Source organism: Hemicordylus capensis, chromosome 6, assembly GCF_027244095.1.
Source record: "Hemicordylus capensis ecotype Gifberg chromosome 6, rHemCap1.1.pri, whole genome shotgun sequence".
NCBI classification, from domain to species: Eukaryota; Metazoa; Chordata; class Lepidosauria; order Squamata; family Cordylidae; genus Hemicordylus; species Hemicordylus capensis.
The window spans coordinates 49,118,687-49,140,781 of record NC_069662.1 but is presented as its reverse complement, the minus strand read 5'-3'; the positions used below and the strand labels follow the sequence as shown (position 1 = coordinate 49,140,781).

The following is a 22,095-nucleotide window of genomic DNA, read 5'->3' as shown; positions in this document are numbered from 1 at the left end:
TCCCACATCCAGTCCTTCCCACATTCAGCACTGACCTTTGTAGAGAAGTGTTGAAGATGTGGCCAGTGGGCACATCATTGGGGGAGGGGGTTGGTGGGCGTGCCCAGAGGTGCTCTTACCCCTGGACTTAGGGACCAAAGTCCAAGGCCTCCACAGTTCCTGGGGGCCCCAAAATCCTCTTTAGTCTGTCCCAGATACACCATCTGGTGTCTGTCCCAGATACACCACACCGGTCACCTGGAGGAGCATGATGATGCTTAATTTGTGGGGGCGGGCTCCAAAAGCCATTAGGTCCAGGCAGGGGCGTAGCAAGGTTGGAGTGGGCCCAGAGACAAGATTTCCAAATGCCCCCCCGCCCCGAAGCACGCTCTCTCTCTCTCTCTCTCTCTCTCTCTCTCTCTCTCTCTCTCTCTCTCTCTCGATATATATATATATATATCCATCCCCTATGTGTCACAATAGAACATCATCCTAAATTATTTTTTTAAAGGTTTTGTAAATTGTGGACGATGCAAGTCATTTAATAGTCCTAGAGAAAGACATGCTGTTCTGGTAGCTCCAGGTCTTAACACTCACATCAGTTTCGGAGGATGAATACAACTGAAGGAAGCCTGGGCAGGTGCGTGGCTGGAGGAGTCAGTCATGTGACTTGCCTCTGGGGGGGGGGCCAAGGCAGTGGCCCCCCAGACAATTGTCTCCCCTTGCCCTATTGTAGTTACGCCCCTGGGTCCAGGCTCCAAAATTACCTAGGTGCACCTCTAGGCGTGGATATCCAGCACACTCTCACTGTTCTCACTCCACATGTTCATTGAATGAGGGAGCTCCTGAATGAGGCTCCTGAGACCCTTCCTGTTTTCCCTCCCTTTCTCCTTGGCCCATGTCTGCAAATACAGAACATGTTGTTAAGAAGGGATTCTAAACACTCCTGTAAACTCTAAACACAGTTTACTCACACAGTGAGCAGAATATGAATACTCTAATTTATTCTTAAAGTAATTTGAGCACAACTGATTTTAGTCTTACTGGTGACAATTAAACTTACAACTATTTACAAGTGATTATTTCTGAATTACCATATTTTGGTCTCTGTATAATTTCATGTTAATAATGACAGCTTTGAAAGAAACAAGTTGTTTAAGATCTTTAGATAAGACTCAGTGATTTACCCAACATTGCCTAACAAGCCCTAGACCCAAACAGGCTATTTCACCCAGTACTGGGGTATACCTAACAGCTGCATGCATCTGCTTGGGTTATTTATGCTTCCCTTTCCTCCCAGACTATGTCTCTTTTCAGTGATGGGTTACCCCTTTAGGTAAAGGAATGTATCCAGGTTCTTTGGCACCAGATTAAGGCAGGGGATGGTAACAGCTCTCCACACATAGAAAGCTGCTATCCAAGGCATCTTGCCCTCAGCCAATCAGAGGTCATCTCTTCTTGCACACACCCACCTGGCCGGCAGGTGCATAAATAGAAAAGGGATGGTCCTTGCATTCTAGAACAGCAACAGACTGCTACAGAGTGGAGAGGTTTTCCCCCTCTTTTGGTGCTTCTGGCATTCTTCCTATACCTCTTTTTGGGATTCCCCAATCATGCTTTTCTGGCACAGCCAACCTGATCATTACTGGCCAAGTCCAGGGGAAATGTATCCTTGCTCTGGCAGCAATCTCATAAGGTGAGAGGCCTTCTTTTCTCTTCCCTTCCCTTCCCAGCCATTAGCAGAGACTTGAGAGTTGGGGAGGTTCATATAGCAACCTAGAATTGCTCAGGAATGGATGCTTAGAACAGCTGCAGTTGTTTTGGTGGGTACTGGTGCTCCTTAAAGTGCATAAATTGCCTCGCTGCATCAGCCTGTCCAGTCTAGCACCCTGTTTCCAACAGCAGCCAATAGGATGCCTCTGAGAAATGGACAAGCAGATCATGAAGGTCTTGTGCCTTTTGCCTTGTGATTTGGTTGGAGTGGGCCCAGAGACAAGATTTTAAAATGGACCCCCCCCCCCACTGAAGCTCAGCTCATGAAGTAAAGAAATCTTAAATGAGGCTGAATAGTGGTAACAAAAAGCATAGTAAAGTGTGTGTGTGTGTGTGTGTGTGTGTGTGTGTGTGTGTGTGTGTGTATAACCTATGTGCCACAATAGAATATCATCCTAAATGATTTTTTTAAAGGTTTTGCAAATTGTGGACGATGCAAGTCATTTAATGGTCCTAGAGAAAGACATGCTGTTCTGGTGGCTCCAGGTCTTAACACTTACATCAGTTTCGGAGGATGAATACAACTGAAGGAAGCCTAGGCGGGTGCGTGGCTGGGGGAGTCAGTCATGTGACTTGCCTCTGGGGGCCCCCCCAAGGCAGTGGGCCCCCAGACAACTGTCTCCCCTTACCCTATTATAGTTACGCCCCTGCAGTTCTTCATGCCAAGCTCTCTGTCCTTTCTTACCTTCTTGTTCTTGGCACTCGTATTTGATTACTCTCGTCCCTGTCTCCATTCCTGTCTCTGCTTTCTGAAGTGCCACTTCCACAGCCTAGAACAGACCCTTCCATCAGGCTGGACCCCTCTCAAACCCCCAAGACCCAGTTCCATTGCAAAGCTTTCCTTGACCCACAACTTAAAGTTAACTTGCCTGGCTTCTCCACTGCCACTCGACTCCGCCCTATCCATCTCGTCAACATACAGTCTGCAGCCAAAGGAGAGAGAATTTCATTTTCTACTCCAAGAACCACCCAGGATCCCCATTCAAGCCGTGAGCATGGCAGTCGGGTTTCTGACATCCAGATCTGCAGCTTCGCACCAAAACCCTTTTGTGAAATAGTTCAATTTACGTAGGGAGAGCCTAAGGTTAGAGATGCCACCACCAGGCAGTCTGGCTCTGGAATGCTTCTGTGAAATAAATGAGGCTGACAGACAGTGAGTTGCCCAAGGCGACCCAAGGAGCAATATCTCAATAAGCGAGGGCATTTTCCAAAGTGGCATGACAAATGGCTTGCAGTCTTTTTATAATGTGTGGCTTGTGAATCAGATCTTCATATGTGGTCACTCACTCTGCACTAACAAATACCCCCAAAGATCAAGCAAGGCCATTTTTCCAAACTAGAAGTTTCTTTCTCTCTCTTCCCCCCCACCCCCTTTCAAATCTGTTTGTGTACCACGAATGGCTAATACAGGTACATATTAGCAGGTAGGCTAATAATACATTTTGCAGTGTGGTGCTTTGGTCGACTTGCAAGGCACTTGTGGATGATGTCAGTGCTGGATTGAAAGCTAAAGAGAACTGCTTTAAAACTGGATCTCTGCTCCTGCCCATGTAGACTTAACATTCAGATGACAGACAAGGGAGAAAGGACCGCCTGATATCTCATTGCACTTCCACATGGAAGAAAGTGCTTGGATGTAGAAGTATTATTTATTTATTTATTTATTTATTATTTATTATTTACATTTATATCCTGCTCTTCCTCCAAAGAGCCCAAAGCGGTGTACTACATACTTAAGTTTCTCCTCACAACAACCTTGTGAAGTAGGCTAGGCTGAGAGAGAAGCGACTGGCCCAGAGTCACCCAGCTAGTATCATGGCTGAATGGGAATTTGAACTCGGGTCTCCTCGGTCCTAGTCCAGCACTCTAACCACTACTCCACGCTGGCTCCACTACACCACGCTGAAGTAGCATTCAGTCTGCAAGTATTGAGTCCCCCATGTCCACATTCCACATACTATCCACTTATCCCCTGTCTTGCTATCTGCAGGGAGCCTCTGCCATTGCCGTTCCTTAAACAGGAGGAACCAAACAGTATTTCGACATCAGGTGAGCAGCACTGTCCCTCTTTTCAGTATGTCCTATGTGCTGTCACCTCGCCAGCTGTCAAACAACATGAGGAAACCCTCACCTATCTCAACCAAGGTAAGGTCTATGCTATGGCGAGGAGGTGGGTGGAGTGCTAAATCACCTGCAAGATGAAGTGAGCCTTGCCTAAATGCTGCCCCCTGGTGGTAAATGTAAGGCTTGCTCACTAGAATATAAACTAAGTACCTCTTCGTACTCACATAACTTGGTGTGTGTGTTATTAAACCTAGGCTAGGTTTTATGCTCCCAAATGATGCTAGTATAATATTTTGGTTTTTTGCACCAATCGTGCCAATACGGTTTACATATGTAAAGTGCCTATCATAACCTGGTGCCCTACTAAAAGTGTAATTAAATTTCAAAATGCATACTAATCTACAATCTGGATTTTGATGCTGAAACATTGACTCCAACCTCATTCTAATTTCAGAATAAGTATTTGACATAGTTGGGCAATAATGTTCCTTGCTGCTGTTTTTAAGACTGTTTTTAGGATAGTCTTAGTAGTTTTGTGATGCTGTGATATTTTGTTTTTTAAACTATTTCTTGTATTTTTGTAAGCCACTTTGTGAGGTTTTATGGCCTGAAAGGTGGGATAAAAAGCTTTTGAACAACAATAATTTGCCTGTTACAATTTTTTCACATATTCATAGGGTTGTTTCCTGATAAATAAATAAGCTTATTACCAAAGGAGGCGGGTCTTCCTTTTTCTTCTTTTTCTCAACTAAGTGTGGTTGATTTTAATAGTATTCTTTTGTCATCCGCCTCAATCTTGTTAGCTGTTGCACAAATGCAGGCATTCAGGTTGTTGTGCCCTTAACGGCTTCATACCAGGCAAAAATCATCAGGGACTTTTACATACATGGCTTTTAGTTCACATCTCCTTTAAAAGGAGAGGCGAGCTGATCTTGTGGTAGCAAGCATGACTTGTCCCCTTAGCTAAGCAGGGTCTGCCCTGGTTGCATATGAAGGGGAGATTTGATGTGTGAGCACTGTAAAGATATTCCTCTTGGGGGATGGAGCTGTTCTGGGAAGTTCCAAGTTCCCTCCCTGGCAACATCTCCAAGATAGGGTTGAGAGAGATTCCTGCTGCCTGCAGCCTTGGAGAAGCGGCTGTCAGTCTGTGTAGACAATACTGAGCTAGATGGACTTATGGTCTGACTCAGTATATGGCAGCTTCCTATGGAGGGTGCGAGTCCACATATCAACTAGATTTATCCCGAAGTTGCAGTGGACTATCAGGGACCAGTTCACACACGATTCTGCTTTTCCCCGAATTACTGCTGCACATTGTAGCTTAGCCCAAATTATGTTTGGGGTAAAAAAATCCTCTATTTGTGTTGGCTTAAAAAAAACAAACACCAAGCTTTCTGGTATGCCCTGACGCTTCTCCTGCAATGTGTGTGTGTGTGGGGGGGGCCCAGTGCCAATAATTTGACTTGTTTCAAAACTCACACTTAAGTGGGGTTTTTTCAACTTCAAACAGCTCTGCTCAGTGCAGCTCCGGAGGGGCTTTCGCTGGGATTACAAAAGGAGGCATCAAGTCTTGCCTGCCTGCCCCCAAACCCAGCCTCCCTCCATTTGCAGTCCATAAACAAACTTCAGCAGCACAAATTCTGTCACAAGGGTTCAAATTCAGGTTACAAAACAGGTTACTGTTTGGTTATCAGTAAACCTTCATTGTGTTGGAGAGGGGGAGATTCTGCTCTCTGTGTCACTCATTTCAGTGGAGGATTCCATGGGCACGGATGCAAAGGACAGCCAACCCTGCTCTGCACACCTGTTTCTTGACGAAAGAAACGTTTGTTACCTTTTGGAAACATTCGCTCCCCTTTACCAGGCTGTCCATATGCAGATGTTGTTGGAGGATGCCTGGAAGCTTAACAATGGAGACTACAGGTTCGATGTAACCTGAGCCCTTTGTGTCTGAGCTGAATCCATGAGGTTGCATTTTTCTTCATCACAGAGAGAAAGCAATGACTTCTACTTTAAACTTCCATGGCCTCTTAAATGGCCAGAGTGGGGGGGAAACATGAGGTGTTGAAGGCAGTCACAAATAGTGGTGTGCACGGAACCGCACCTCCGCGGTCCGGCACTGGGGCGGGGGAAGGTGTACATTCCGCTGCTTTTCCCTCTCCAGTGCTCCTGCAGCTTCCCCCCTCCAGCGCTCCCGTTTTCTAACGCATTTGGGGCAGCAGGTTACCTCCCTGCCGCCCCTTCGCCCATTCCTCGGCAAAAGGCTTCAAAATCCTGACTGCGTGTGCACACGTGCGCACATCACATCCGTGTGTCACGTGCATGTGTACGCTGCACACGTGCGCATGCGCAATCAGGCTTTTGAAGACTTTTGCTGAGAAATGGGAGAAGGGGGGGCAGGGAGGTACCCTGCCGCCCCAAATGCGTTAGAAAACGGGAGCGCTGGAGGGATACAGAGAGGAACCGACCCAATGTGAATGGCCCATCTCATCCCCTGAATGAAACCGCTGCGTTTGCCTGTTGTATCTGCTCGCTGCATGCCTGTTCAAATGTCCATATACTCATGGAGAGGTGGGTTACTTAACCCAAGTAGTTAGTTACTTTAATTTATTATTTATTTTTCTATGTAAACCGCTTTCAGAACTTTGGTTGAAGATTGGTATATAAATATTCGTAGTAGTCATAGTAGTAATCAAGTAACCATGCCGATCCTGGTAGGAAGAACTAAAAGTGAAAGGAGTTGGATAGTTTCAGGCCTGAGCTACAATCCTGTGTGCACTTACATGGGAGTAAATCCTGTCCAGCTCAGAGGAATGTACTTGTAAGTAAATGTGCATGAGACTGAGCTGTCATTCATTCATCTGTTTCAAAGGTGTTTCCACATTTAACACTTGGATCATGGGGGGGAAAGCCCAATTTTCTCTTGACCATTATTGCATTCAGTGTCAGGAGAACCCCTCCCCACATGAATTGTTCTGCACTCTGGCTGGATGTGCCTGTGCCAGGGGAGTCATTTGCAGCCACTGGCACATGCAGGATGTGGCATTGATCAGCTTTTGACATGCCGCTACAAAGTACAAACACCGAAAAAGGTGCTTTGAAGATAAACAGAAAATATGTGTGTATATAAACAGGTATTTCTTGTAACTATATAATGGCATCCTCTGTCCTAATTATTTTCCAGACCGACTAGGAAGAGAAAACTTAGCACATGTGTAGCACAATGGGAGGAATGCACCCCACAATATTTTTTATCCCAAAGGAGCCAACCTATGCTGTTTGAGGTCATCACTGTTCTTCAGCAGATTTCCCCCAAATGCAAATACTTAGGACGGGTTCAGACAACCCACGGCAAGGTGTTCTGGGGAGCCCGTGTTCCTGAAGCAAGCGACAAGTTTGGCTCCTTCTGTGTTGTGTGAACCTGGACATGTCAGGTTCCTGACATGTTTCCTCCCTCACCTGTACCCAAGGTGGCTTGAAGTTGGGTGGCAGATGTCAGGTGGCAGGAGAGGTACTGCTCAGGAATCTATAAAAATAAGAAAACAAGCCAAACTTCCTTCCTTCCCTTTATTTATTTATAACATTTTTGTACCGCCCAAAATATGCATCTCTGGGCGGTTTACGATGAAACTTGCTGCGATTCACACTAGATGTACTTGCAGCGGGTTGTCTGAACCCGCTCAACGTGTTCGTGAAGCAGCTGGTTAGGTGGCACTGGTGGCGGGCCCGGGGGGGGGGGGTGCGCCAAAGGTACCTTTAAAAGACATTACCATCGATACTGGTGGCACCTGGAAGCGGCCGGGAGCAGTGGCGCCCCACCCAGCATCCTGCGCGGTGGCTGCCCTGCCTACTGCACTCATCCGTCCTCTGCACATATGTGGCGGCCATTTGTGTGGTCAGCAGCTAAGGTCCCTTTCACTGCCCTCCCCAGCCATACTCAGGATCTCAATTATCGTGGCATAAGGCAGGCTAGAATTGTTATCTCCATATTACAGGCTGGGGGAACTGAACAGGGATTGGCACAAAGTGTTTCGTGCACATCTGGGGGGGGATGGAGAGCAGGCTCTTTAAAAGGAGGAAGGCAAGGCGTACCTGCCCCTCCTTCCCTCCTCTGCCACTCCACTGCGGTGCTGTCAGTATTAAATGTTGTGCTGTGTGGCCGCAGTGCTGCTCCGAGCAGCCCGCAGGTGGCGTCGGCATGTAAATGGCAGCTGCACATGCATAGATGCCATTTACATGGTCAGCAATACCGTTACATGGCCCTTGTCATTTGCTGTGCTGCTCCCCGCCACGCCACCTGTGGGCTGCCGGGAGCAGCACAGCAGCTGCACAGTGCAGTGATTAATACTGACAGCGCCATGGTGGGGCAGGTGTGGGGTGTGGCAGAGAAGCGACGGAGGGGCAGATAAGCATTGCCTGCCTCCTTTTAAAGTGCCCTCTCGGTGCACGCTGAAATGATCCGTCTGGGGCACCTCAAAGCATTTTGGTGCCTCGAATTTCGGCTCTGAAACGCTTCATGCACATCCCAGACCTGAAGCTGTGTGGCAATGGCTTTCTCAAGGGCCACCCACCAGCTCATGGCAGGGGCGTAGCTATAATTGAACGAAAGGGTTCAAAGAACACGGGCCCCCAGCTCCTGAGGGCCCTCCAGCTCCATCCCTCCCTATTTTCTTCATTGTCTCCCTCACTCTGAGGGGCCTCCCAAGAGAGGGATGAACATGGGCCCCCTCTCCCCTAGCTATGCCCCTGGCTCATGGCCGAGTGATCATCCCCTTGGTGAGCAGGGGATTGCTGAGTTAGCAATCCCCTGCTTACTGAGCAAAGAGGTGCCTTTAGCAGAGGGAGAGCAACTGTCCTATCTGTCGGAGCTTGTAACTGTTTAGCAAAGTTCCAAGAGGAATCTGCCCACTCCAGTTACAAAGTAGGGCAGAGCTCTGTTGTTGCAGCTATTTAAGAATACACATGGAGATTGTAGTTTTATTTATTTATTTATTTATTTATTTTTACATTTCTATACCGCCTTTCGTTAAAAGAAAACCCCAAGGCGGTTTACAAAAATCAAAACATACAATAAAAGCAATAAAAACACCAAGCAATAAAAACACCAAGCTAAAAACATATCAAACAAGCATAAAAAACAAGACAACAGATAAAAACACACAGAAGCAGCAGTAAAAACGATTATGTAAAAGCCTGGGTAAAAAGCCAAGTCTTTAAAAGCTTTCTAAAAGCCGTGATGGAGTCTGAGGAACGAATGGCCACTGGGAGAGCATTCCAGAGTCTAGGAGCAGCAACAGAGAAGAATAGTTCAGTCTAAACTAAATAAGGTTTATTAGTTAAGTACATTTGAGATAGGAAAGACCTATCCTAACTACGAACTACATAATGAATAGGTGGGGAGAAAGAGAGAGATGCTTCCATCTGCTCTCCAAGAGGAAAGGAAGGAGGACTGTCTCACTCACTACAGGAAATGCCTGAGATGTCAAGGCAGGTGTCATAGAGTAGAGGTAAAGCAGGGACAGGTAAGGGGACCCTCACTAACTACCTTTACTCTCAATGCCCCTAGTGGTCATTAGTATAGTCACTGCAAAAAGTCGATGCACTGGAACTCCATCTCCAACACTATCGAACCAGAGCACAGCATCCCTCCAGTGGCTTTAGCTGGTGTCTACCTGATGTTTTATTTTTAGATTGTGAGTCCTTTGGGTACAGGAAACCATCTTATTTATTTCTTTACTTTATTTTTTATGTAAACCACTTGGAGAACATCTGTTGAAAAGCAGTATATGAGTAGTAGTAGTAAAGGTGAGATTTGAATGTGGCCCTCAAGCTCATTCCCTTCGCACTGCGCTAGAGTGGACACCAGACTTCACAAGCAAACATCTGTGAATGAGCACCTGGCCTGTTATTTTGAACTTTTAGCCCATTTTTTTCTCAGCAGAGTCTGCTCTCTTCCCAGGGCAGTCATATGAGATCCGGATGCTGTGTAACCCCAAGATGGGAGAGTTTGTAGAAGGTCGCAAGTTGCTGAAGGTGAGGAATGAGAAGGGAGGATTGACGGGCGTATTTTTAAAGCTAAGCGGCTCATGATATTTTATCACACAATGTACAACCAACCTATGGAACTCTTTGCCACAGGACATTACAAAGGCTACTATATGAAGGACTCTTGAAAAAAAGAATCCACTGACTATATGGAAGATCAGCCACTATCCATAACAGCCAGATACACAATCTCCTTGTTCAGAAAATCTCCTTGTTCATTTAGCTCCCAGTTGATAGGTATTAATTGATCAGGGAAACTCCCGTCGTACCTTGCTTGTGAATTCTCCCTGAGAGGCATCTTTCTGAACTGAAAGCTAATGAGATGAAACAAGAATTTGATCCAGCCTAGCTCTAAGGAGCCCCAAAGCAAACACAGTGGGATTACTACAACTACAACCAATCAATAGAGATGTGGGCAGTGGAGCCATTTATTAGTGCTGGCCACTGCAGTGGAGTGATTGAGTGGGAGGGGAATTTACACCTTTCCCAGTAACCCTCGAGAGGCAAGTGGGCAGTTTAGCAATCTGCAAGAGGGAGCATCTCCTACTTCCAGATCAGAGGTTCTCAACCTTGAGTCCCCAGATGTTGTTGGGCTACAATTCCCAGCATCCTCGGCCACAGGGACCTTTGACTGGGAATGATGGAGGTTGTAGTCCAACAAAATCTGAGGACTCAGGGTTGAGAACCCCTGCTCCCGCTCACTTCCACTAAGGGTTTACACCCCCCTTTCTCCCTACTTGCACCACTACAGCACCCGCCAGCATTTCCTGCTAGTGAACAATTTCCTTGGTTACCACCACTGGGGGAGATGCTGCCGTTCCTTTCCTACCCACATCGGTGGCTGCAACTTGGGAGATAATGTTCTTCTTGTAAAAGCAGTCATTGGGGCCCAGTTTGAATGGGGGCTATGATTCAGGGGAGGTCTAACCTTTTTGCCCCAAACATCTTGCCCAGCACAGTTTTTGTGCAAGTAAGCTTTCCCCTCCGTGGCTAATAGCAGTTACTGGGGGCGCAAGATTAGACTAGGACCACAATATGTGGGAAGGGTTGGACCCCTTCTCCCTGCGACATGCTGCTTCAAATTGGGCCCCCTGAGACTGCTTTCAGAAGAAAATAATGATGCTAAGATTTCGAGTCTCGGAGCTCCAGTGTAAAAGTGTCAATGAATTCCAAATGTCTGTCACAGTTTGGATGTCACTGGAAATCAATCAATCAATTTCCATTTCCATACTGTCCTTTGTTCTAGCGTCCCAAGGTGTTGAACAACATATTAAAAACAGCAGATAAAACAATCATTAAAATTTCATTAAAAATAACTAACACGTACAATCAATGGAAATTGAGGGGAGGTACTCCTTAACCTTAAAGATCTCTCCAGACTGGGGGAGTTGGTGACAACATGGCAAATGCAGTTCAGTGTAAGCAAGTGTAAAGTGATGCACAATGGGGCAAAACAACCCAACTTCACATATACGCTGATGGAATTTGAGCTGTCGGTGACTGACCAGGAGAGGAATCTTGGGATCGTGGTGGACAGCTCGTTGAAAGTGTTGGCTCAGTGCGTGGCAGCTGTGAAAAAGGCTAATTCCATGCTAGGAATAATTAGGAAGGGGATTGAAAATAAAAATGCTAATATTATAATGCCCTTATACAAATCTATGTTGCATCCACATCTGGAGTACAGCTCTGGTCACCGTATCTTAAGAAGGACATTGTAGTATTAGAAAAGGTGCAGAAGAGGGCAACCAAGATGATCAGGGGCCTGGAGCACCTTCCTTATGAGGCTAGGCTACAGCATCTGGGGCTCTCTATTGGAAAAGAGGAGATAAGGGGAGATATAATTGAGGTGTATAACATTATGCATGGAGTGGAGAGGGTAGACAGAGATAAATTTTCTCCTTCCCTCACAACACTAGAACCAGGGGTAACCTCAACTGAAGGTCGGGAAATTTAGGACCAACAAGAGGAAGTACTTTTTCATACAGCGCACAATTAATCTATGGAATTATTTGCAATGGGATGTGGTGACGTCCACCAGCTTGGATGGTTTTAAAAGGGGCTTAGACAGATTCATGGAGGACAGGTGTGTCAATGGCTACTAGTTTGTTGGCTGTGGTCCACCTCCAGCCTCAGAGGCATGATGCCTCTCAATGCCGGGAAGCAACACAGCAGGAGAGAGGGCATGCACATACCTCTTGCCTTTGGTGTCCCCAGAGGCATCTGGTGGGCCACTGTGTGAAACAGGATGCTGGACTTGATAGGCCTTAGGCCTGATCCAGCAGGGCTGTTCTTATGTTCTAACCAAAAGCCTGAGTAAAAAGGGCAGTCTCCAGTCTCCTCTGAAAAACAGGAGCCATGTGGATCTCATCGGAGAGTGAGGTCCACATCCTGGGGCAACCACTGAGAAGGCCCTGTCCCGTGTGCCCAACAAACAGGTTTCAGCAGATGTTGGCACATGGAGCAGTGCCCCCTGCAGCTGAGCCAACCTAGTAAGCCAAGACAGAACAGAATCTATTCTACCCCTCCCCCACACGGTTGCCCCTCATTTCATTGAGAAATATCACTGAAATGAATTGGTGCAAGAGGATGAGATTTTGAGCCAATTTTCCTGTCATCCATTTGAGTTACTGTCCTCCTAATCAGAATCGATTCCATTGCTAATTACATCTAGGAATGTTGGGGTAGGGTGGGGAGAGCCTAAAATATTTGATTTGCCAAGCTGAAATTTAATTCTGTTTCCTTGATAATAGGAGGTGGCTTAGGGAAATGTTTGATGCCTCTTTCCTCCTGTCCCTCTCAGAGTGTGGTCAGGGTGATATTTCATGACCGAAGACTGCAATATACAGAGCACCAGCAGTTGGAGGGATGGAGGTGGAATCGGCCAGGAGACCGCATCCTAGATATTGGCAAGTGTTTATTAATCTTTTTTTATTTTAAGGTGAGGTGTTTCACTTGGGCATTTTTCACACAGGGCTTTTAGAGTAATTTTCAATGTGCTCAGTTTAACACTTTTCTATCTTCTTACTTTTAGCCACAACCCCACCCCCTTTTATCTCCCTAATCTTCAACAGCATCCATAACCGGGAATGCTGGGGGATAAAAAAAATTCAGAGAAGAGCAATTTGAATTTTTTTTTTTGGCAAGCAATTAGAAGATTGGGATTCCCCTACCCCAAAACAGTTTTCAGCATCTATAGAAAGGGAATGTGAATATCGGGACCCAGGGATTATTAACACATTCATCCTGGAGGCAAATGTTTGTCATTGTCCCACATAAATGGTGCCCACAGATTGGGGCTGGCTGGCGCAAGATGTTTTTGTGCCCTCAAGGGCTGTACTGCAAGACCCAATCATTGTGGTTTAGCCTCCCCTGGGATGTTTTGGGGCTTGGGGGCCGTAGCTCAGTGGTAATACATCTGCTTTCTGTACAGAAGGTTCCTTGGAGATCCTCGGTTCAGTCCCTGGCATCTCCAGGTTGGAGCTGGGAAAGACCCTTGCCTGAAAGCCTGGAGAGTCACTGCCAGTCAGTGTAGACAATACTGAGCTAAATGGACTAATGGTTTGTCTCTGTGTAAGGCAGCTTCCTATGTTCACCCTCAAGAAAAATGTTTCTGATCAATTTCCTGCAGTGAGCAGGAGGGCATGGGCTAGAAGACTTCCGAGCTCGCTTCCAGTTCTAAAATTTTGTGATCATGCACTGCTGTACTAGGACCCCGCTCTCCATTTCGTTTCTCATTTCCCCCTCTCACCATGTTGTTGTTGTTGTTGTTGTTGTTGTTGTTGATAACGAGAAGCCCCTGCCAACTGAGTAGGAAAACAACTAAATCAGAAAATGTAAAAATGTACATACTTCCTTACTGGTGCACATGATACATTATGGGGTTTCATAAACAAAAATAAATAGGCCTCTGCCCCCAAAGAGCTTACAGTCCAAAACAGTCAGTGGCAAAAACAAGGGGAATGGAAGGAGAGTTAAGTCTAAAGAGGGATGAATACAGGCAGTGAAGGGATGTGGTTACATGGGCTTAAAACCTAGATGCACCTAAGAATGTGAAAGATGAAGACTCATGAGATCTCATGGGAAAGTTGGGCTTGGAGAAGAGATTTGAAGGGAGAGAGGGGGGCAGCATTATGTGCATGATCAGGGAAGAGGTTCCACACCTGATGCATAGAACTATCTTCCCCCAAAGCAATCCTGTAGAAACAAACAATTGGGAGTAAGGTAAGAGCCCAATTCAGACATTAGGCTTGTTCACACGACCACCTGCAGGGTAAGAGAAGCTTCCAGCCAGGGTAGAAGAGCTAGGTGTGCCCCCGATGTTCTGCCGTGCGTTTGCAAACAGTAAGGTAGGAAGCAGGGAGAATGATCATGGATGGAGTTGTGCAGCTGGGTAGGACGGCTTTTCCTCCTACCTTATTAAAAAGCTAAGGACGGAATCTGAGTCGGGTTTGCTTGTCCTACCCAGCTGCTGCCTCGTCCATGACCATTCTCCCTGCCTCCTCCTAACTTAACGTTTACAAGCACTTGGCAAAAAATCAGGGACATTTCCAGCAATCCTATCCAGGCTGGGTGCTTCTCCTATCCTGATGGTGATTGTGTGAACAATCCTACTAAGTTGTACAACTGTAGAGACATTGGTCAACTCGTTCATGTTTTCGTGTGAATGATTGTACCTGTGTTCATTTCATTTTAAAATTGTATTGGTTTTTACAATATCTTAACAGTCCAATTACAGTTAATTAAGTAAATATTGACTTCCCGCTTACCAGTCTGCACGGTTCATATTAGCTATACAAATCTACCATTGCTATAATAATTCAAAACACATATACTCCACATTGCAAACTTGATTTTACCCAACCTGCTGTTGTTACTAAATTTCAAACCCTGCTTAAAGGTCCATACTGGAAAAATAGTTCTTTAAGTAAAGTAAGAATGGCTCCCAATCTTCTTTGAAACATTCCAAGTTTTCATTCCTTATGAGTGCTATAAGTTTTGCCATCTCAGCATATTCCAAATTTTTTATCAACCAATCTTCTTTTGAGGGCATTTTATTATGTTTCCATTTCTACGCATATACTATTCTAGCCGCTGTGGTTGCATATATAAAAAATGTTAAATTTGTTCTGGAGAACTCTCCTTGCGTTATTCCCAGCAGGAAGGATCCTGGCCTCTTAGGAAATGTCATTTAAATTTTTTTCTTCAACTCATTATATATCATATCCCAAAAGGCCTTTGCCTTCCCGCATGGCTACCACATATGAAAAAAAGGTTCCTTCACATTGTCCACATTTCCAACATTTGTTTGGAACATTTTTATACATTAATGCTAATTTTTTCGGTGTCAAATACCACCTGTACATCATCTTATAATAATTTTCTTTTAAAGTATGACATACCTGTGTTCATTTCAAAAGGGAACTTCAAATACATGGTACAGATAGGAAGTGTACTGCTGAACCTGTGTTCAACATAGCACATGAGTAAGTGTGCCTGGGTACCTGTGAACATTGTACACTCGTACAAGTATTGAACAGAATGTGTGAATAGTTGCACTGGAATCCTGACATCCTCTTCATTTTATGATCCACTGCAGATATCCCCATGTCTGTAGGCATTCTTGAACCTCATATCCATCCTACTTTGCTGAATACCGTGGAATTTATATGGGACCCAACTAAGCGGACTTCAGTCTTTGTCCAGGTGAGGGTGCAATATGGGGCTTCCTTCTGGCATGACTCCTGCAATAGCATTCTGTTCCAGTTGTCTTCATCCCCTTCCACTTCATATCACAGTTTTTGCTTCCCATGCCATTTTCCAAGCAAGATTGTGTCACCTTTTTAAATGAACGGAGGCTTGGCACTTTTCGCCGCTGTCTGACAGGTAGATATACAACAGGTTATCAACATCATCGCATCCCTATGGCAGGAAAAGCTTGGCTTTTGATTTGCACTTCTTATATAGGTGTTAAACACACCAAAGGATAAAATAATAAACATTCGGGGACCTGTTTAAGAGGATGTATATTCTGCTGTTCTGGCATCTGCTTCCCAAAGCAGTGAACAAAGCTGAAGTGAAATCAAGAGTGTAGAACACTGCCCAGCATGAGAAACTTTAGGGGAGATCAGACGCGGCATAAAATAAAGAAACCTAAAAAGTATAGGCAGACTTAAATGGCTTTTGCCTAGCACGATCATGACCATGACTGCCCCTGTCACCGCCCCCACCACAAGCCCTCCTCCCCAATATTCTAGCTGCCCATGTGCGTGGCTGTGGGGGGTCAGGGGGTGAGGGGAGCAGGCCTCTCCACTGTCCATGGGGGCAGCGGCGGGAAGAATGGGAACGGCTGCTGAGCTTGAGCATCCGGCTCTGCGGCCTCTGAGAACTGCGAGGCAGTGAAGTCAGGGTCAGTGGACAGTCCGGTTCTGTGGCTGTTCCCGCTCTGCCTGCCACCACTACAGGTAGGTGGGGGGGGAGGGGAGGCCTGCTTGCTTCGCCCCCTGGCCGCGCACATGGGTGGCTAGAACATTGGGGAGGAGGGCTCATGGCAGTGGCGGAGAGGAGGGCTCGCGGTGGTGGCAGAGAGCCCCACCCCAGGCCTTGGAGGCCACAGACCGGGGCCCCAAGGTCCGGGGGTTAGAGCGCCTCTGAGCATGTGCGCCTCTGAGCACCCACGCCCCCCAAACCAGACAGGCCACTGCCTGCCTCACTTCAGGGTGTGGGGGGAGGGTTGTCTGTAGCAGGCCCTCCAGGGGCTGATTTTACTAACTGGCAAGCTCATGTAGGGGACACCAAGGCTGACCATGTCTAATAGGCAAGGGTGGAAAAATAATGGGGGTTGGGAAGAAAGGAGCCAGGATATGCAAATCACATTTAAATAGGAGCTCTTATTTAAATGTGATTTGCATATTCTTGTTCCTTTAGGATTAAAATAGGAGAGAGAGGTTGTAGCTCAGGGCCAGAGCTCCTGCCTTGCATGCGGAAGGTCCCAGGTTCGATCCCTGGCGTCTCCAGATTGCTTCAGACTAAAAGCCTTGGAGCATGTGCTAAGTGCCTTTCCCTCACCAAACCAAAGCTGGCTCACACACCCGGTAACAGGACAGAATCGGCATCAAGAACTTTGGGGGGAGTTTGGCACCCTTTTTACATAAGAAAACCAGCCCTCATCTTCTATGTGAGATGGGGGAAATGGGTCTGGGAAGGCTGTGTCTCGGCTGTGCTCATGGGGTGTGTATGCCAACAATAGCTGGGGGTCTTGAGGAGGCCCTGGCTTACCTGTTTCCCACTTTCTTTCCCCACAATAGGTCCACTGCATTAGTACTGAATTCACACTGCGCAAAAATGGCGGGGAGAAAGGGGTGCCTTTTCGCATCCAGGTGGACACCTTTAGGCCCAACGAGAAGGACGAATATGTGGAGCATTTGCACTCGGCCAGCTGTCTCATCAAGGTCTTCAAGGTAATGCGGCTTCCCCTAATGGCTTACCACCACCCCTCTCCAAGAGGAGAAATTTTCACGCAGGAACCCCACAACAGTTCATCTTCCATAAATCCCAATTCCACTGTGCAAAAAGCAGGACTGAGCAAAAGCAGGCCTCCAATGCCAATAGCTCCAGCCGGTGATTCAAGTGAGTGAAGCAAGCCACATGCTACCACAGAAGACAAGACACACGCAAAACCTGCTTTCCTGATCTTTCCTTTCTTCCTCACTCCATGGTGACTTATTTATCTACTGCATTTTATGTCCCACCCTTCATCTCAGCAGGGCAGGGTGGTGTACATGGTTTCTCCTTTGCTCTCCCTTTATCCTCACACCAACCCTGTGTGAGCTAGGAGATAGTGCTTGGCCCATGAGGCGGGATTTGAAGCTGGTTCTCCCCACTCCTAGTCTGACACTCTGAACATCCTACCACGCTGGCTCTGCACACCACAGTCACCTCTCACCATTCACATGTATCTTAAAATGCTTATAATAATTTAAATGTGCCATTTTCAGCCAAAAGGAGCAGACAGGAAGCAGAAAACAGATCGGGAAAAGATTGAAAAGCAGTCCCTCCAGGAGCGGGAGAAGTACCAGCCTTCATATGACAGCACAATGCTGGCAGAGGTGCGGACACATTCCCCCCCAATCTCAGCAGCCTGCTTGCTGAAGAACTCTGTGTAGCTTGGAAGTTTGCCTTCATTCTTACAAAAGTAGGAAGTCTAATTGTAGACAAACAATAGATGTTACTTTCATAAAAAATGAAGAAAAGGAAAAAGAGAGAGAGAGAATTTAATATTATTTTAGCCCTCCCAGGAGTGCAGGGTAGGGGGCAAACGGCCCCAGAGACTGAGGGCCTCCAGTGTATTCGTTCATATTGACAGCATTTGGAAGGGTGCAGGAGGAGGAGGTTTCCAAGACCATGCTTCGCCCAGGCCTCAAGCCACCTCTCTGTAGCCCTGGCTTTAACTTCATACTGAGCAGTCTGTCTCTGGTCTCTGTATGGTCTCTGGTGGATCCTCCGCTTTGCACCTTCAGATGGGTTGAGTTAAAAATCCAACACATGGTAGTTCTGCATGACAACTGGGATAGGTGAGGAAGGTGAAGAAAGTCGAAGACGCGGGGTTTAAGTTTTGGAGTTTTGATTGTATTTTAAACTGTTTTAATTGCTGTGTGTTTTAGATTGTGAACTGCCCAGGGACTTGTGTATGGGGTGGTATACAAATGGGTCAAATAAATAAATACTTGATGGGATGATGGAATATACCTCTATAGAGGTTCTAACTTTTGCATAGTCCAAAGCAGAAGGAAAAGTTGCTAAAAATAACTTGAAGACTGGCGAGTGTGTGAGACACAGTGCTCGATCTCTGACTTCTCTCATTGGCTCTGTTCCCTCCTTTCATAGTGCGCCCCATGGCCAGAAGCTTCTAGCAGTGTCCACAGCCCTCCAGCCACCCCTGGCCTCGTCTCTCCACACTCCTTCAAGTTTCAGACCCCTGAAAGGTAAGCTGTGCAAAGCAAGCATCCTTGATAGCCTGCGTACCATCATCTCTGGCAACCCCAGGGCAATCGGACAGAATAACCTGCTTTGCCTGCTCTCCTTGGCAGGGTCTGCTCCTCACCCAGCTATGCTTTGGACAGCTCATCAGAGAGCATGGCAGAGGTAAGAAAAAGCACCATTCTGCTGGATTTGCATACACAGACTGCAGTTAGAAAAAAGGCATGTTAGTTCTTCCCTCGGAGCCCTTACTACTTTGTCTGCCATGAAAATTATTATTATTATTATTATTTTTACATTTATATCCCTCTCTTCCTCCAAGGAGCCCAGAGCGGTGTACTACATACTTGAGTTTCTCTTTCACAACAACCCTGTGAAGTAGGTTAGGCTGAGAGAGAAGTGACTGGCCCAGAGTCACCCAGCTAGTTTCATGGATGAATGGGGATTTGAACTTGGGTCTCCCCGGTCCTAGTCCAGCACTCTAACCACTACACCACACTGGCTCTCTATCTACATTTATCTACATTTTATATCCTGCTCTTCCTCCAAGGAGCCCAGAGTGGTGTACTATATACTTAGTTTTCTCCTCACAACCGAAAGCTAGGATGCGTAGTTTAATATTTTGCCTTTGTTCAGTTACTATTATATATATGGATTTGCTAAAAGCCTAATGTTTAGAATGTTTCGCAGGCCTAAAGCTGAACAGCAGATTGTTGCAACATGATTCCAGTAGAGTGGTTTTCCTACTATTGTGGGCAACCCTGTGGCCCCTTGAAAGTCTCTCAGGGGCTTCTCTAGGGCAGAAGTTCTTAACTTTTTTTGCACCTAGATCCCCCAGATCCTCGGGTATTATCCATGTGGACCCCCACCCTATCTATATAACATTTTAATGAGGCTCCAGTTAAAAAATAGAGAAAAAAGAAGCACTCGGGACAGTTATTTTCTTGCTCATCAGGAAGCAAATTAAATTAAGTGGAACAAATATTCTCCATGGACTGCCCCATGGATCCCTAGGGGTTCCATGGACCCAAGGTTGAGTCCCTGTTCTAGGAGAAGATCTGGAATGATGGACAAGGTTTTCTAGAAGGACAACTTGACCACCACGATCCATCTTCCTTCGCTTGAAATGAACATCTGCAGAGGAAGGGTGTTCGAATGTGTGATCTCAAAGGGGGCAAGCACTCAGGCCTGGAACCATTAAGTGCAGTTACCATTAAGTGCTGTGCAGTAGGGGCCAAACTATACATTATTTAAAAAATGTGTTGTGAGATCCTGGGTGTGGGAGTACTCACGTTTGTTCTTTTAACTAAAGCAGCCACCTGGGACCCTGATCTGGCTCAGGATTCCAGTGCAAGGGATGGATTTGGTTTGTTTTTGCTATTGCAGCTTCAGGGGCAAATTTCAGCTTCAGGTGGGGGAGAGTTTCAGCAGGAAAAGGGTGCAGGGGAAATGGTGTTAAAGAATGCACCCTACACCACAGATTTCAGCCAGATTAGGACCACACACAGCTGCTTTGGGTAAAAGAACAAACATGGGGAGTCCAAGGGTGGTGATTTCTCAACATATATAAAATAATTTCTAGTTTCGCTCTGTCAGCCAAAAATATCTGATTCAGTGAACAAAATCCACCAGGGTGTTTTTCACACAGGGCTTTTAGCTCGCATCTCCGCCGCAATGTAGGGTATGCATTCACATATTGGCCAGCTTTACCCCTGAAATCCCTGTGAGCTATCGGGGAGCACTTCACACACAATTGGGGGTTTTCATTGTACGGTAGAGTGTAGCCCGATTTATATCCAGGGTAAAAAAAATCCACTTTTTGCATTGGTTTTTTGGGGCAACTTTGAACTCACAGTAAAGCCTTGCAGTAAAGCCTGCGGTTTGAAAAACGCCTAGGAAATTTGGGTGTACCCAAAACATGTTCATCTTGCTGTCCACCCTTCACTTTACCAAACACAGTGTAAGGGTGCCCTCTGGCGGCAGAAGGTGGCTTTGATGCCAGTGGCTAAAATGAAAGCCTGCACAAGCACTTTGCTTATTGAAAGTATATCCATTTGAAACACACAAAGATAACAAGCTACTGTAGGCTTGTTTAGACCAGCACTTTTATGGAATTAGCAACTAAAGGGTGTTGTTCTTCCCAGCATTCACTTATGAAAGTCAAGTATGTTCAAAACACACCAGCCACCCGCCAATGTCTCCTCTGGGGCTCTGAATGTGTTGCACATCAGAGTCCTCCAAAAGGCACTCTGCATCTGAGGACTCTCTCTTGTGAATTCCTTCCCACAAATGCCCCAGCAGCACCGATAAATGTCGGAAACCTCCATGTCTTGGTTTCCCATGTGATATTTCTAGATATCTTAAGCAAGTGAGGCAAGCTGCACTCTTCAGACCAAGGCAAAACACCCAAGCAAAAATAACTCCATAACATATAACATTTTAAAACAGGAAATATCTGAGTTAGTTGCTCTCAGTATTAGCATCTCTCCTCCCAATGCATACTGTATAAGAATAACCTGCCTGGCAGGGCTTTTGTAAGGATTATTGGGAATGTATGTGAAGTGTATTGAATACTAGAAGCTATGTATTATAATTAATTAGAGCTATTTGGTTTCCATCTGTATACTTTGGTTGCTGCAAGGTTTGGTGAGAGCTGCCTGCTGTACCTTTTTCGCATTGTACTGTGCCTCTGCAGTCACCCCTGGCAACCATCATTGCTTCAGCTAAATGAGCGTCCCCTGCTAACTGAGCAAAGAGGCACCTTTTTGAACTGGCGATTCTCTTTATTTAGCAGGAGGAGAGCCACTGGCCCTATCCATCCCCAGAACAGCATTCTTCCAGTGGCTGTTGCTGGTGTCTGTCTTATATTTCTTTGTGAGTCCTTTGAGGACAGGACAGGGAGCCTTTGTGTGTGTGTGTGTGTGTGTGTGTGTGTGTGTGTGTGTGTGTAATCCGGTTTGGGAACTTTTGTTGAAAAGCAGTATATAAATATCCCTCATATTCAGCTTTAGTTCCAGACTGTATTCCAAGTGCTTTGTGATCTTGGTTTGCACCTTCTGCACTTTGGTGCCCGCTGGCTTACGCCAAACCCCAGAGTGTATTTTTACTGCCAGGGCTTAGGGAAGACACAATAATAAACCAGTGTCTCTGAGTACACAGAATGCATTCTCATCCCCACTGAGCAATCACAGCCCATCCTCACAGATCTGGGATTGGGTGGGATGGCATTTAAGTCAGGTGGTGTTGCTTCCTGCCTGA

The 22,095-nt window shown here is 46.2% G+C and overlaps 1 protein-coding gene across 1 annotated transcript in view; it reads left to right on the top strand.

The window, feature by feature from the left end:
* The first annotated feature begins 2,843 nt into the window (after positions 1–2,843).
* The window catches only part of LOC128331314 (transcription factor CP2-like protein 1), a 33,543-nt gene continuing 14,291 nt past the window's right edge, over positions 2,844–22,095 (top strand). The window contains exons 1-9 of the mRNA XM_053264663.1: positions 2,844–2,905; positions 3,743–3,897; positions 9,776–9,849; positions 12,662–12,767; positions 15,458–15,564; positions 17,166–17,318; positions 17,856–17,966; positions 18,745–18,842; positions 18,948–19,002. Of these exons, the coding sequence (XP_053120638.1) occupies positions 2,844–2,905; positions 3,743–3,897; positions 9,776–9,849; positions 12,662–12,767; positions 15,458–15,564; positions 17,166–17,318; positions 17,856–17,966; positions 18,745–18,842; positions 18,948–19,002 (921 nt within the window). The remainder of the gene's footprint in view (positions 2,906–3,742; positions 3,898–9,775; positions 9,850–12,661; positions 12,768–15,457; positions 15,565–17,165; positions 17,319–17,855; positions 17,967–18,744; positions 18,843–18,947; positions 19,003–22,095) is intronic.